The sequence below is a fragment of the Heliangelus exortis genome, chromosome 20, assembly GCF_036169615.1.
Source record: "Heliangelus exortis chromosome 20, bHelExo1.hap1, whole genome shotgun sequence".
Lineage (NCBI taxonomy): Eukaryota > Metazoa > Chordata > Aves > Apodiformes > Trochilidae > Heliangelus > Heliangelus exortis.
The window spans coordinates 8,646,849-8,660,657 of record NC_092441.1 but is presented as its reverse complement, the minus strand read 5'-3'; the positions used below and the strand labels follow the sequence as shown (position 1 = coordinate 8,660,657).

Sequence of the window (13,809 nt, the reverse complement as noted above, 5' to 3'; positions counted from 1 at the left end):
TCTCTCCCTGGAGATCTTTTCCAGCCTGAAGTTTGGAGCTTTGAGCAACCTGATCTAGTGGGAGGTGTCCCTGCCCATGCCAGGGGGTTTGGAACTGAATGATCTTTAAGTTCCCTTCCAACCCAAACCATTCGGGGATTATGAAGTGAATGTCCCCAGGAACCTTCTGCCAGCTCCTGCCAAGCTTAGGATGTTCTCCTGGGTGCTGAGTCCATCACTCCCCCACTGGTGTCACCTGGCCTGTTCCTGGGGCAGGGCAAAGCCACCGTGTCCACCCTGACCAGGCTGAGATTCCTTGGGGACCTGTACCCTGCAGGAGAAGCTGATGGTGCCAGGAGGGCACTGCTCCTGGTGCTACAGGGAGGGCAAAGGGGATCTGGGGGATACAGGGGACTCAAGCTGATGCTCAGCTTGCTCTGGATGGAGGCACCAGCTGGCTTGTTCTTATTCCCAGTGTGCTGAGGTGAGCTCTGCCAGCACCAAACACGTGGGGATCTGGAAAAAGCCTTCCCAGCACCATCCCTGGGGGATTTCTCTGTCTGGCTCAGGGTAAAGCTTCTTCCAGGTCAGGACCCATGCTCGGGCAGTGCCTGTTGTCCCCAAGCCTGCATGGCCAAGGGGACTTCAGCCCTCGGGGAGCTCTCCCTTCCTCCCTGCTCTCTCCATGCCAAATGTTTTGTTCATACACAAAGCCCTGAGAGTGTGACCGGGATGGCAGGTACTGGCCAGGCTGTGACAGCTCCCCAGGGACCTGTGTCACCTCACCCTGGGGAGCCCGGGGCCATCCCTCACACCCCACACCCCCCCATGCTGCACAGGGTGGGAACAGGACCAGGATTTTCACTGTGCTGTGAAGCTGCTTTGCTGGGGAGCAGGGAGAGCCACAGCAGAGGTGATGGGAAGGGTGAGGGATGGGATTTTGGGCCAGGGGTGTCAGAGTGGAGCCATGCAAGAGCACCGTGTCCTCTTGCACCTCTGGGTGAGGCAGTTTGCCCCCCATGTCCATGCTCCTGGCTGGCTTGGACCCCACCACTGATGGCAGGAGGAGAATGAGGCTGTCCCAGGGCTCCCTCCCACCCCGCTGTGTTCCCATCCCTGCCTCCCCAGAGCAGCTGTGTCTCCAGCTCATTGCTGGCTGTCCTGGGAGGAAAACAAACAACGTCTCCAGCTCACCAGCGTGATGGAAAGTTTGGCTTGCTGGGGCTGGACCTCTCAGCTGGCCTTCTCCCAGCTTAGCAGCTATTAAACACCTCGGGGAGGTTCCATGCCCACTCTTGCCTGGTCTCTCACTTCCCCAGAGCTTTGCCTGGCAGCAGCAGGTGAAAGCTCCCTGCTGCCCCATGCAGTTCCCACACCATTAAGCAAGGTGCATGGCTGTTCCTCTTCCTGCCACCCCGTGCCAGCAGCTGTCTCTGTCCCCAGGGCCGCCAGCAGCCCCATCCCCAGGGTCTGAGGAGTGCTGAGCTCTGCTCTCCCTCCACCCAGGATGCTTCTGCAGCCTTCTGCTTTCCCTCAGCTTTCCCTCTCCTGGCTTTTCATTGCAGCTTCTGTCCCAGCAGGTGAGACAGGAGGAGTCTGGCTGTGTCCCAGGGTCCCCCTGCCTGAAGGACAGGAAGAGGAGGAGGAGGAAGGCCACCAGGGGTGTTTGCCATAGAGACGCTGTGTGAGGTCCCTGCCACTCGTATGAGGTAGGAAGACCCCAGGAGAAGTTTGAGGTGCTGGTTGCTCCCAGCTTTGGTGCTGGACACATGGTTGTGGGGGGACGGGGAGAGGGCCCCATAATCCCTAAGAGGACCTAGAGCTGTGATGGGGTCACCTTTCCTGCAGGGTAGAGCCAGGCTGCAGGGACCCTCGGGAGGGGATTGCTCAAGGATTTAACCAACTCTTGGTCATTAAACTTCCCCCCCTTGCACGTGATGCTGGGATTCAGTCTCTCAGCCTCGTGTGTGCATGCACGTCCCAAAGGGAAACGTCCCCCATCACTCCCCCACGGGGCACCCCAACACCTGCCAGGTCCCTGCTCCATGGCCAGAGGTGTCCTGGGCTGGACCAGCCCCTCTCCCTGCCCCAGGAGCCCCCTATCAGGGCTGTGGTGCAGGTGAGAGTGTGAATTGTGACTTTTTAGGCTTTTTTGTCCCTTGCCTGGCTGCATCTCCTCCTTCCAACCCTGCCCTGCTGAGGTGAGCTCTTTGCAGACCCCCAGGAGCACCTGTAGACCCCTCTTGGCTCCTGTGCTGAGCCATAGGGGCTGGTGCCCCTGTGTCCAAGATCCCCAGATGTGTGCATGGGATCCAGGCCAGTGGCACAGTGGGTGAGGCCACATCTGAGATGGAATTGGGGTTGTTCAGCCTGGAGAACAGAAGGTTCCAAGGAGACTTTAGAGCACCTTCCAGTACCTTAAGGGGCTACAGGAAAGCTGGGGAGGGACTTTTGACAAGGGCCTGGAGTCATGGGCTGAGGGGGAATGGCTTTAAACTGGAAGAGGGGAGATTGGGATGAAATATTATGAAGAAACCCGTTGCTCTGAGGGTTGGGACTCGATCCTTAAGGTCCTCTCCAACCCAAACCTGTCCGGAATTCCATGATTCTCTCTCCTGCTGGGACCCAGCCTTTCCCCACACAGGAGATACCCTGTAGGATGTTTCTTCCCCTTGTCCTGACTCCTTGCACCTTCCCAGCCTGCCAGCAGCCTCCAGCCCAAGATGTCAGCTGGTGACAAGAACGGGGGCAGCCGCTCCAGCAGCAGCCGCCTGCAGAGCAAGAAGCCCCCCAACCTCTCCATCATCATCCCCCCCCGGGAGGCAGAGGAGGATGGTGCCCGCAAGGAGGTGAGCAGCAGGGAGCCACATCCATCCCAGGCCGGGCTGCCATCCCCAGGGGACCCTCCTGGTGCCATCACACCCTGCTCTGCCTTCCAGCCCTCCAAGGTCCCCATCTACAGGAAGAGCAGGAGCCTGCAGGAGCCCCGCTCGGAGCGCCGGCCCGGGTTCCGCCGGCAGACGTCCCTGTCCCAGAGCATCCGCAAGTGAGTGCCAGGTTGCTGGAGGGGTCCCTGTTGGGGGGTTTGTGGCTCTGGGTACCCAGCAGAGGGGCTTGGGATGGGGATGGAGGAAGGGATCACCTTGGAGGGTTTTGTGTGGTTCTGGTTTGTCCGCCTGGGCGCAGTCCCGCAGCGGGGTCGCTCAGTGCTCCTCCACACCCTCGTGTTGCACGCCAGGGAAATCTTTCAGCCCCTTTTCTGTAGGAGCTTCACAAGCACCTAGAGCTGGGCAGCTGCTGAGGCACTGGCCTGTGCAAGCTGTCTCCATGGAGTTACCTCTCCAGAGATACCCAGAGCCCACCACCCCTCCTCAGTATCCCCTTCCCCTTCCATATCCAGCTCAAAACTTGCCCTGCTGGGGGCTGGGTTGAGGCACCCCAACCCAAACCCCTCTGCTGGGTGGGATGCTGGGGGTGGGGTGGCAGTGTCTGGGGTGAGAAGGTGGGTGACATGACAAGCCTGCCTGTTGTGTGTGCAGGGGCACAGCCCAATGGTTCGGTGTCAGCAGCGACTGGGAGGGGAAGCGGCAGCAGTGGCAGCGCAAGAGCTTGCAGCACTGCAGCATGAGGTATGGCAAGCTGAAACCTGCCTATCGTGACATGGAGCTGCCCAGCCAGGAGGTCCCCTCCTTCCAAGGCACCGAATCGCCCAAGCCTGCCAAGATGCCCAAGGTAGAGCCTCAGGGGGGGTGGTGTGGGGTCTGGCTCCCGGTTTTGCTCTCCCCCCCCCCCAGCACTGACACCTCTTCCCTCTTCCAGATCGTGGACCCGCTGGCCAGGGGCCGTCCCTTCCGCCACCCCGACGAGACCGACCGTCCCCACACGCCCCACCATGTCCTCCCCCCCCTCACCCCTGGGGTTGTCTCCTTGGCATCCTTCAACAGCATCCGCTCGGGCTACGGCCGCCTGCCACGCAGGAAGAGGGAGTCTGTGGCCCACATGAGCTTCAAAGCGGCCGCTGCCCTTCTCCGTGTGAGTTTTGGGGAGCTGGGGGGGTCAGGGGGGGTGTTTGTCTTTTTCTTGACTGAGGTGTTAGATCTGTCCCTTGCCCATCATCTTTGCTTCTCTTGGTTTTTTGCTTTGCAGAGTCTCTGCAGAGTGGGGCTGAAGGGGGAGGTTAGTGGGTTTTTTAACCTGAGCTTGGCTTAAAAAGAGAACTTTTGGTGAAAACTGCATCCCCAAAGTGGAACTGTCTTGCGTGGCATTCCTGGCAGACAGTTTTGGGTCTGTGCTGAGAAGCCAGGGGATCTTTTGCTGCAGAGCAAGATTCTTCAGTGGGTTTCTAACCCCTGGGGAGCCCTGGGCAAGCCTTGGTGTTGTGTTCGTGGAACTGATACCAAACAAATGATTCAGAGTTCACTTGTCATGCTGACTCACATGGTCATGGCTCAGCACTGGCTCTAAGGAGCTCAAGACAGCATCTGCTGCCAGCTCCTGCTGTGTGTCCTTCCCACACATGGGACATGGTGGCCAGTTGGAAATTAATGCTTGCCACTCTGGTTTGGGGAGGGAGGCTACGAGAAACCTTCGGTGCTCTAAAAACCGAGGGGCTTCTGGTTGCTTATCTTCCATTTGCTTCCCCTGCCAAAGGGACGTTCCCTCCTGGAGCCTCTGGCTCCCAAGCAGAGGAGCACCAAGAGGGCCTTTGTGTACCCCAGCTTCATGGATGAGGATGTGGTGGATGCTGCTGATACCCTGGACTCGTCCTTCTTCAGTAAGGCAAGTGCTGTTCCATGTTGGCTACCAGAGTGAGGAGAGGTTCTGGTGACCCTGTACAGGGGCTGTGACAGGGCCCCTGGTGTCCGTGCTTCACCCTGCCTGGGGAGCAGGGACTTTGGTCCCGGCCACGCTGCGTGGGGGTGGCAGAGTCTGACACTGCCATTGTGTGTAAGTGTCACACCCTGGGACAGGCAGCTAGTGGGGGGGCTGTGGGGATTCCCCCCTCCCCGGGCACTGGATCTGGAAGGAACCAGGGTTCCCTGGTGATGGGCATGCTGGGGCAGAGGGGGGTTCTTGCCCATCACACACATTCAGAACCTCCCCTCTGCCCTCCTCCCAGATGGACATGCACGACGAGACCTACTCCATGCCCGATGATGTCTTCGAATCCCCTCCTCTATCAGCCACCTATCTGCGCATGCACCCCGTGGGGGAGGATGCCAGGATGTCCCCTGAGGCAGAGCAGCTCACCCTGTGAGTACCAGGGCTTGGCAGCTGCTGCCCTGAGGCTGTCCAGGTCCCCTGCTGCAGGCAGGACAGTGACCTCAGAGGGGACTGCTGGGGGATACTGGGCACCACCAGCATGCTTCTAGGAGGATGTCAGGGTTTAACACTGGCCTGGGGATTAAATCAATGACAGATGCTCTGTATTCATCCCCCTCCCCTCCCAGGTAAAGGAAGGAGAGAGACTGATGGGTTGGAAACTAAACTACACAACTTTATTGAAACAGTAATGGTAAATAGGAAATTTTACTAAATATATACAAGTATCCAGGAAAATTGATACCACGTTCCTCCCCCCTGCCCCCCAGTAATTCTCATGTCACCACCAAGGCTGCAGGGCAGCCCTGGGAAAGTCCAGGCTGGAATGGAGTCAGCAGCAGTTGGGAGCTGGAGGCAGGAACACATGGATTCAGGAGGGCATGGATCAGGAGCACAGGCAGAGGAACAGATGGAATCCTCCCAGGATGCTGAAGCAAACAGGGACAGGGGAAGAAGGGGAAGCAGGAAGGGGTTTGACCCTCATGATCCGTCAAATGTATGCTGAGTATGAGGTGTATGGGATAGAATCCTCTGTTTGGTCAATTTTGGCATCTATCTTGTCTGCTCCTCCCCAAAGGAGGCTGCAGGTGGGACCTCTTTATTCCTTTTCTCCTTCCAGAAGGCAAAATGTTCCTCAGAGCTGAGCAGTGTCCTTGGTTCTGCACACCAGGCTCTGGCTGTAACTCTAAACATGGAGTGTTATCAGTTCCAGAAGCAGACACTGTCTGAGAAACTTGCTGTTAATTTCAGCAAGTGCAGCTACTTACAGGAGACTGAGCTGAAAGCAAAAGTACAAGACAGAAAATCACCTTTATCAGGGCCCAAACCAGGACAGACGATGAAGCCAAGAGGTGCCCCTCACCTTCCTCCCAGGCCTAGAATCATATAGAAATAATTTGGGTTGGAAGGGGCTTCTAAAGATCGTCTAATCCAACCCCCCTGCAGTCAGCAGGGACACCCTCACCCAGATCAGGCTGCTCAGAGCCTCATCAAGCCTCACCTTGAATATCTCCAGGGATGAGGCCTCAACCCCCTCCCTGTGCAACCTGTTCCATTTTTACCACTTTACCCACTGGTAAAGCCTTTTGTCCTGGCTTCCAACCTAACCCCACTCTTCCCTAATTTAAAACCATTGCCCCTCACCCCATCACTACAAGCCCTGGTGAACACTCCCTCTCCAAAGGGCCCCAGCTCTGGGGTGCAGCCCTGGGGTTGAAGGACTTTTCTGCTGGGTGGGGTTGCGATGAGTTTCTCTCCTCTCTGCAGACAGGAAGGCATCCGGCTGACTTCGGGCTCCTCCGGCACCGACCCGGCTCCCCGGCGAGGCGGGCGCATCGCTTCCAAAGTGAAGCACTTTGCCTTCGACCGCCAGAAACGCTACTATGGGCTGGGGGTGGTGGGGAAGTGGCTGAACAGGACGTATCGCCGCAGCCTCAGCAGCATCGTGCAGTCACAGCTGGAGATCACCGACAGCCACCGGTGAGCGGGGGACCCGATGGCCACAGCTCGCTCTCTCTCTCTCTGATGTGTGTCTCCCCCTCGATGGCTTTTTTGGGAGGGAGGGCTACGGTTTCCCTGTGGCCAGCCATGTAGCAAGACGAACCTCTTTTAGGGCATTGATCACTACTCCCCATGTACCGCCTAATCCGGTTATGTTTTTATTCATTTCTTGGGTATGGAGGCTTCCCAACAGGTCACTGACCTCCTGCCAAAGTTCCCATGCGGCCGCAGAGGACGGGGGGTAGGAGAGTTCTTGCTCCTTTGCCCGTGTCACCAGCTTCTCATTAACAGGGGTGCTTGCTGACAATCCCATCTTTCCTTTTTTTTTTTTTCTTGGTCAATCAGTGGTAGAGAAGGAAAGGTAGTGGATCTTCTTACCCGACTCCTTGGGTTTCCTGCCAATGCTGGTTTGTGCCGGGCTAGCTCCCTTTCTTCTGATTCTTCTGAGCACAGGCTAGATCGAGGTCTCTGCCTGCACAGCCATCCCTGAGCTGCTCTCATTCCCAGTCCTCTCCTCCGCAGGCCGTATTTCACCTACTGGATCACCTTTGTCCACATCCTCATCACCTTGCTGGTCATCGGCACCTACGGCATCGCCCCCATCGGCTTCACCCAGCACGTGACAACAGAGTTAGTAAGTCTGAGCTGCTGGCCAGGGCTGTCCCCTCCCAGCTCTGTGGTGACATGTCTGGCTCTGAAATGGCACCAGCTGGCTGCTGAGGAGAGCAAGGCTGGTGTCTGGGGAGGTGCCTTCAACACCTCAAAGGGGTGATCCTCCTGCTGGGGTAAATCCCGGGAACCTGCAGCCGGCTGTGTTGCTCCACCCAGGCTGGAGAGAAGAGCAGGCATCCGTCTTCCTGGGGGGACCATGACCGTCAGTGTCCCTGCTGTTGTGCTCCTGACTAGAGCTTGGGAGCATCTTGGGTTGCTGCTGACTCCTGCTGCTTGAAAAGCAATGTTAAAAGAGCTGGGTCGGGGGGGTCCACATCACCCCACCAGGCCCCCCTTGAGGGATCTGACCCTGGCCTGGCTCTGCAGGTGCTGAGGAACAAGGGTGTCTATGAGAGCGTCAAGTACATCCAGCAGGAAAACTTCTGGATCGGGCCCAGTTCGGTAAGAGCTCTGCTGGACCCCCACTCCTGGACACCCCAGGCTGGGGCTTTGCCCTTTAGCTGCCACTGCTCCCCCTGCCCTGGCTGAGGGGGTACCAGGGGTGGTCCTGTCCCCAGGGGTGAGCTCGACCCCTTGTTCCTGCCTGAGGTCCTGTGCCCTTGATGCCCCCATCACTCTCCCACTCCCAGCCTGTGGGATGCTCAGGAGGGACCCCGTCCCCTTCCCACCCACCTTCCCCTCACTGAGGCTCAGGGCCACCCCCTGCCCCCTGCTGAGCTTTGCTGGGGGGCAGCTGGAGGGGAGGTGCTGTGGGGGCTGTCACAGAGCATCGCCTGGATTGGCATCTCCCTCTCAGATTGATCTGATCCACCTGGGAGCCAAATTCTCCCCCTGCATCCGGAAGGATCGTCAGGTGGAGCGGCTGATCCAGCGCGAGCGTGACCGGGAGCGCGGCTCCGGCTGCTGCGTCCAGAACGACAACTCTGGCTGCATCCAGACCCTGCCCCGGGACTGCTCGGTGCGATGGGGATCCCTGGGGAAAAGAGGGAAAACATCTCTGCCCCGCAGGGCAACCGGGGCAGGAGGTGTGTGGGGTTCAGGGCAGGGGGTTTGCTGCCACATCCTCAGCCTCTGGGTCCTCCCCAGGAGACCCTGGCGACCTTCATCAAGTGGCCGAGCAGCAACGCGCCGGCCATGGGCTCGGGTGAGAAGAGGACATCGGGGGCTGTGTGTCACCAGGACCCCAGGTAGGAGAGGTGGCTGTGTCAGTGTGTGAGTGAGGGATGTGCTGGGGGGGACACTCACCCTGACCCCCTTCATCCCACCAGGACCTGTGAGGAGCCAGCTTCCAACCCACCTCATGTCTGGCCAGACGACATCACCAAGTGGCCGGTAAGAGCCCCTGAGCTGGGTGGCACCATGGTGGCAGCCTCTGTGGCAGGCACAGTAGGTGACCAGCGGGTCAAGAGGCTGTAGGGAGAGCCTGGGGTCAGACCCTGACCTCTGCTCCTCTCCCCCCTGCTTCTAGATCTGCACTTATGAGACCAAAACCAACCACACGGGCTTTGCCCACCTGGACTGCCAGATCAAGGGCAGACCCTGCTGCATCGGCACCAAGGGCAGGTGGGTGGCAGTGATGCTTGGTTTCCACTCCCCCCTCTGCCTCTTGTTGTCCCATCAGTGTCTGTGCCAGAGGGATATTACGGAGCCTCTGGGGGGGTGGGAAGTGTGGTGGCTGCCAGGAGCAGAGGGGGATGCTCGGGGTGAGCCCTGCCCTGAGTGAGCCCTCTGCCTGCCCTCTGCCCAGCTGTGAGATCACGACACGGGAGTACTGCGAGTTCATGCACGGATACTTCCATGAGGAGGCAACGCTCTGCTCACAAGTAAGCAGGGGGGGCACGGGGTGCCATGCTAAGCAGCCAGGTCACACCTTGCCATGCTGATGACCAAGGGGCTTTATGGTGTCCTGCCAGGAATGAGAGGTGGTTGGGAGGGGTGTGAGCAGGGGGATGCTGAGTGCAGGGGTTTTCCCAGCTGCACGCCTGCTACTGTCTGCCCACCTTGCTGGGGTGGGGCAGGAGGAGAAACAGGGCTTGAGCCAGGCTCAACCAGGCAGCACTGATATCCTTGGGAAATACATGTTCCCATCCTAATTTCCCAAAGTCCTATGCATGGAAATGCATTTTCCCATTTCCTTATTTCTTTCCCATGCCAGGCAGGAAAAGGGTCCTTCAGCATCTCCTGGGGCACTGGGGAGGATGCTTGGTTGCTCCCTGCCCAGCACTTGAGCAGCACTGGTGCCCCTCACCACGCAGGGGTCCCCCCATGATTGACACATGCATTGCCAGCCCCACGTCACTGTGACCTCTCCCTGTGGCTCTGGGGTGTGGGCTGAGCCCCTGTCACCCCACAACCCTGCTTGCTGTTGCAGGTGCACTGCCTGGATGAGGTCTGTGGCCTCCTGCCCTTCCTCAACCCGGAGGTCCCTGACCAGTTCTACCGCCTGTGGCTGTCCCTGTTCCTGCACGCTGGGTGAGCTGTGACCCCCCCCAGGGGGTGACTTGGGATTGGAGTGTTCATTGGGGTGCTCTGTGGTCCCTAGAGAGTGTGTGAGAGGATGGGAGAGAGGACACCCTGGAGTAACAACAACACGTGCCATTGGTGAAGGGTGTCTGTAAGATGTCTCATGCCCCCTGGGTAGGGGCTGTGGTGGGGCAGGGGTCTCTAACACGGGGTCTCTCTCCCCCCAGCATCATCCACTGCCTGGTGTCAGTGACTTTCCAGATGACAGTGCTGAGGGACCTGGAGAAGCTGGCAGGCTGGCATCGTATCTCCATCATTTTCATCCTCAGTGGCATCACAGGCAATCTGGCCAGTGCCATCTTCCTGCCATACAGGGCGGAGGTGAGGACTGGGGGGACTCTGCCCACGTCACCCTACACCCAGCCATCCCCCCACCCCTGGCCTGAAGTTTGAGGAAGGGGCTGCAGGTTGCCATGAAGAGCACTCAGCCCCTAGCAGGTTTTTCCTGCAGGAGGGTGGGAGGCTGGTGCCCCCGTGGCAGGGCCAAGGGGGGGTCTCTGCCCCACGTGTGGGGCTCACACATGCTGCCTGGGTCACGCGTCGCCACGTGTTGGTGTGTGTGCAGGGTGGGCAGATGGCTAAGCTGCTGGCAGCCAAACCCTGCCAGGCTTTAAATGAGATCACGCCAAGCACCCTAATCCCCCTGGGGGTGTGGGGGTCTGGGGGGGGAGGTTTTGGCCTGGGAGGAGTGGTGCTGCCTGGCTGCTGAGTCACTGGAATTACTGGCTCTGCCAAAACGATGCCAGTGTGCTGCCCTCCTCTTCCTCCCGTGCCAGGGCTCCCATCCTCTGCCACCATGAGTGTGGCTGTCCCTTGGCACTGCCACCGTTGGAGGGATGCAGGAACCAAATGCATTTTTCCAGGGGAGGAGCTGTTCCCTGGGGACAGAGGGACATGTCTGGTGGGAGGTGTCCCTGCCCATGCAGGGGGGTTGGGATTGGATGATCTTTAAGGTCCCTTCCAACCCAACCCGTTCTATGATCCACGTCTGGGGTGACATGTGCATAGTCCAGACGTGACTTCCTCCATCCCTGCAGGTGGGCCCTGCTGGGTCCCAGTTTGGCTTGCTGGCCTGCCTCTTTGTGGAGCTCTTCCAGAGCTGGCAAGTGCTGGAGAAACCCTGGAAAGCCTTCCTCAACCTCTTTGGCATCGTCCTCTTCCTCTTCGTCTGCGGCCTCTTGCCCTGGATCGATAACATCGCTCACCTCTTCGGCTTCCTCAGTGGCCTCCTCCTCTCCTTTGCCTTCCTGCCCTACATCACTTTTGGCACAGTGGACAAGTACCGGAAGAGAGCCATGATCATTGTCTCCTTGGTGGTCTTCCTGGGGCTCTTTGCCTCCCTGGTAGTCTGGCTCTATGTCTACCCCGTCAACTGGCGCTGGGTGGAGTATCTCACCTGCCTGCCCTTCACCAGCAAGTTCTGTGAGAAGTATGAGCTGGAGCAGGTCCTGCACTGACCCCCACGGTGGGGACAGGGCTAAGGGAGGCACTGGTGGTGATGATGCTTCCCATGGGATGGGTCTTCACCACCCCGTGGAGATGGCAGCTGCTGCTCCGGGATGGAGCGGACCTTGGCAGGGTTTTGTCCCTGGGGTCAGTGGGTTTGGGCTCACCCCCTGTTAAACCCTGGGGATGATGTAGTGGGGCCACCCTGCCCTGCACCCCTTTGGGGCTGCATCTGGGCACTGAAAAGCCATAACTTGTTTGGGGACCGACCCAGGACCCCAGCTGGTGCCTTGTGTGGGGAAGGGGCAGGAGGAAGGTTTCTTTGTGTCCACGTTTCTTTGTGGATTAAGCTGGTGAAGTCTCCTGCCTGTTCCTCTGCTTTGTCCATGTCCCCCTCGGTGCCCCCGGGCACTGCAGCTCCTATTGTGAACACAACCCCCTTTTTGGCAGGGGCAGGTTGTTTTTATCTGCAGCTCTTTGGCCCCAGGGTTTCCCCAGCTTTGGACTCCCTGGGGCCTCTGCTGTGGCTCTGAGATGTTCAGAGCTGAGCTTTGAAGGTATTTTTTCATTCCTGCTCTCACATCTGGTGCTCTCCTTAGGCTGTGGAAGGAGGCTTGTGCTTCCCCACCAGGCTTCTCACTGGATGGAGAGGCAGGACTTGACTGAGAGGGGGCTTCTTTTCCCCTTTTTTCAGTGAAATTCCCTTTCTAGAAGTGGATAAGTGGGATGTGCCACCTTGGTAGTGCCATGCTGGGATGCAGGTATGGAGAAAAACTGTGGGGGGCTAGTGTGGCTGCTGCAGAAGCTCACCAACCCCTTGGGAAGCTGTTGGTACTCCCACCTTTCACTTCTGCCTTGAGTTCCTGCTGTTACCCCTTTCCCTTTTTCAAAATGTAGGGACCTGGGTAACCCTCCCCGTGTCTGGTGGTGCTGGGACAGATGGAGCAGCACAGGATGGGGGCCATCACCTTCCCCACACCTGCCCCTAGGCTGCTGCTCCCCAGCATCTCCTCCTCCCTCCCACTGGTCTCTGCATGAAGGCAGGTCCTTCCTGGGGTCCAGGGGGCTCCACTGGGCTGGTTTTAGAGCTAGGTTGGTGCCAGGCTCTGTGTCTCCTGCTGTGTGTGTTGCTTTGGTGCTGTTGAACGGGGGATGGTGATCATCCCACAGCCAGGATGTCCTGGGATGAGTATTCAAGGGCTGGAGCTCTGCTCCCTTTGTCCACAGCTCCTCTCCAGGTGAGCCCCAGGAGCTCTGTGGCACCTACATCCCACCCTCCACTATGGGCCAGTTTTCAGCCCTGTTCTGTCCCTCCTATTGCTGCTCCAGCCAAAAACAGACTCCACCTCGTTTGTCTCTTTTTTGATACTTTTTTAAAAAGCTGTGGGGTTTTTTTTTTTCCCTTTAATAAATTTCTACCTGTATTTAATGAGATGCACAAGGCCTCTTCTCACTTCTCAGGCATGGGGGTGCTGCTCTTTTCAGGGGTTCTGGTGGTTTTGATGATGGTCAGCATGGCAGGGAGGGAGCTAGAATTATAGGATCCTAGAATGCTTTGGGTGAGAAGGGACCCTAAAGACCATCCAGTCCCAACCCCCTACATGGGCAGGGACACCTCCCACTAGACCAGATTGCTCCAAGCCCCATCCAACCTGGCCTTGAACATTTCTAGGGCTGGGGAAGCCACAGCTTCCCTGTGCCAGTGTCCCACCACCCTCACAGGAAAGAATTTCTTGCTAATACTTAATCTAAATCTACTCTCATCTTAAAAGTGTTACCCCTCATCCTGTCACTATATGTACTTGTAAAATACTCTCTTCAGCTTTCCTGTAGGTCCCCTTCTGGCACTGGAAATTGCTCTAAGGTCTTTTTGGAGCTGGAAACTGCCCTGATGTGCAGGGCTGCACTGTCCCCTGATACCCCTTAAATCTCCCGGGGCGGGAGACAGATTTTGGAGCGTCTCGAGCAGAAGATGAAGCCAAATTCCTGGAGCAAAAAGCTCCACAGAACCTCCTGACCCTGCCAAAGGGCAGAGCCACCCCTGTCTGTATCCCACCCTTCACTGAGTGCCCCAGGGCTGGCTTTGTCCCATCTCCCCCAAAGCTGCTGAGGTGCCCCAAGGGGGGCATTGAATGTTTTCTTCCCTCCAGTTGTCTGAGCCAGAGGATGGTGGGAGGGGGCAGGGACACACAGACTCCATGGAAAACCACCACATCTTTATTTGCTGCTTTGCAACAGCCCGAGATGTTTGCAGAAGGTTTGTCCTGGGCTGGTTGTAGGTTTTGGGGGGTGAGGGAATGTCTTGGATGGGCCCCCTGGGGAGGCTCTGCAGCATGGGGCTGGCTGGGGCTGTGCAGCAAGGGCTAT

The 13,809-nt window shown here is 58.2% G+C and overlaps 1 protein-coding gene across 1 annotated transcript; it reads left to right on the top strand.

Moving 5' to 3' along the window:
* The first annotated feature begins 1,554 nt into the window (after nt 1-1,554).
* RHBDF2 (rhomboid 5 homolog 2) lies at nt 1,555-12,871 on the top strand. The gene is made up of 18 exons (XM_071763940.1): nt 1,555-1,688; nt 2,679-2,828; nt 2,919-3,025; nt 3,519-3,711; nt 3,799-4,011; nt 4,630-4,758; nt 5,099-5,232; nt 6,568-6,780; nt 7,324-7,435; nt 7,840-7,914; nt 8,270-8,431; nt 8,560-8,660; nt 8,742-8,805; nt 8,942-9,036; nt 9,221-9,296; nt 9,845-9,945; nt 10,164-10,317; nt 11,034-12,871. The coding sequence occupies exons 2-18, from the start codon at nt 2,703-2,705 to the stop codon at nt 11,451-11,453; spliced, it is 2,475 nt and encodes an 824-aa protein (XP_071620041.1). The 5' UTR covers nt 1,555-1,688; nt 2,679-2,702; the 3' UTR covers nt 11,454-12,871.
* Nucleotides 12,872-13,809: the final 938 nt, after the last annotated feature.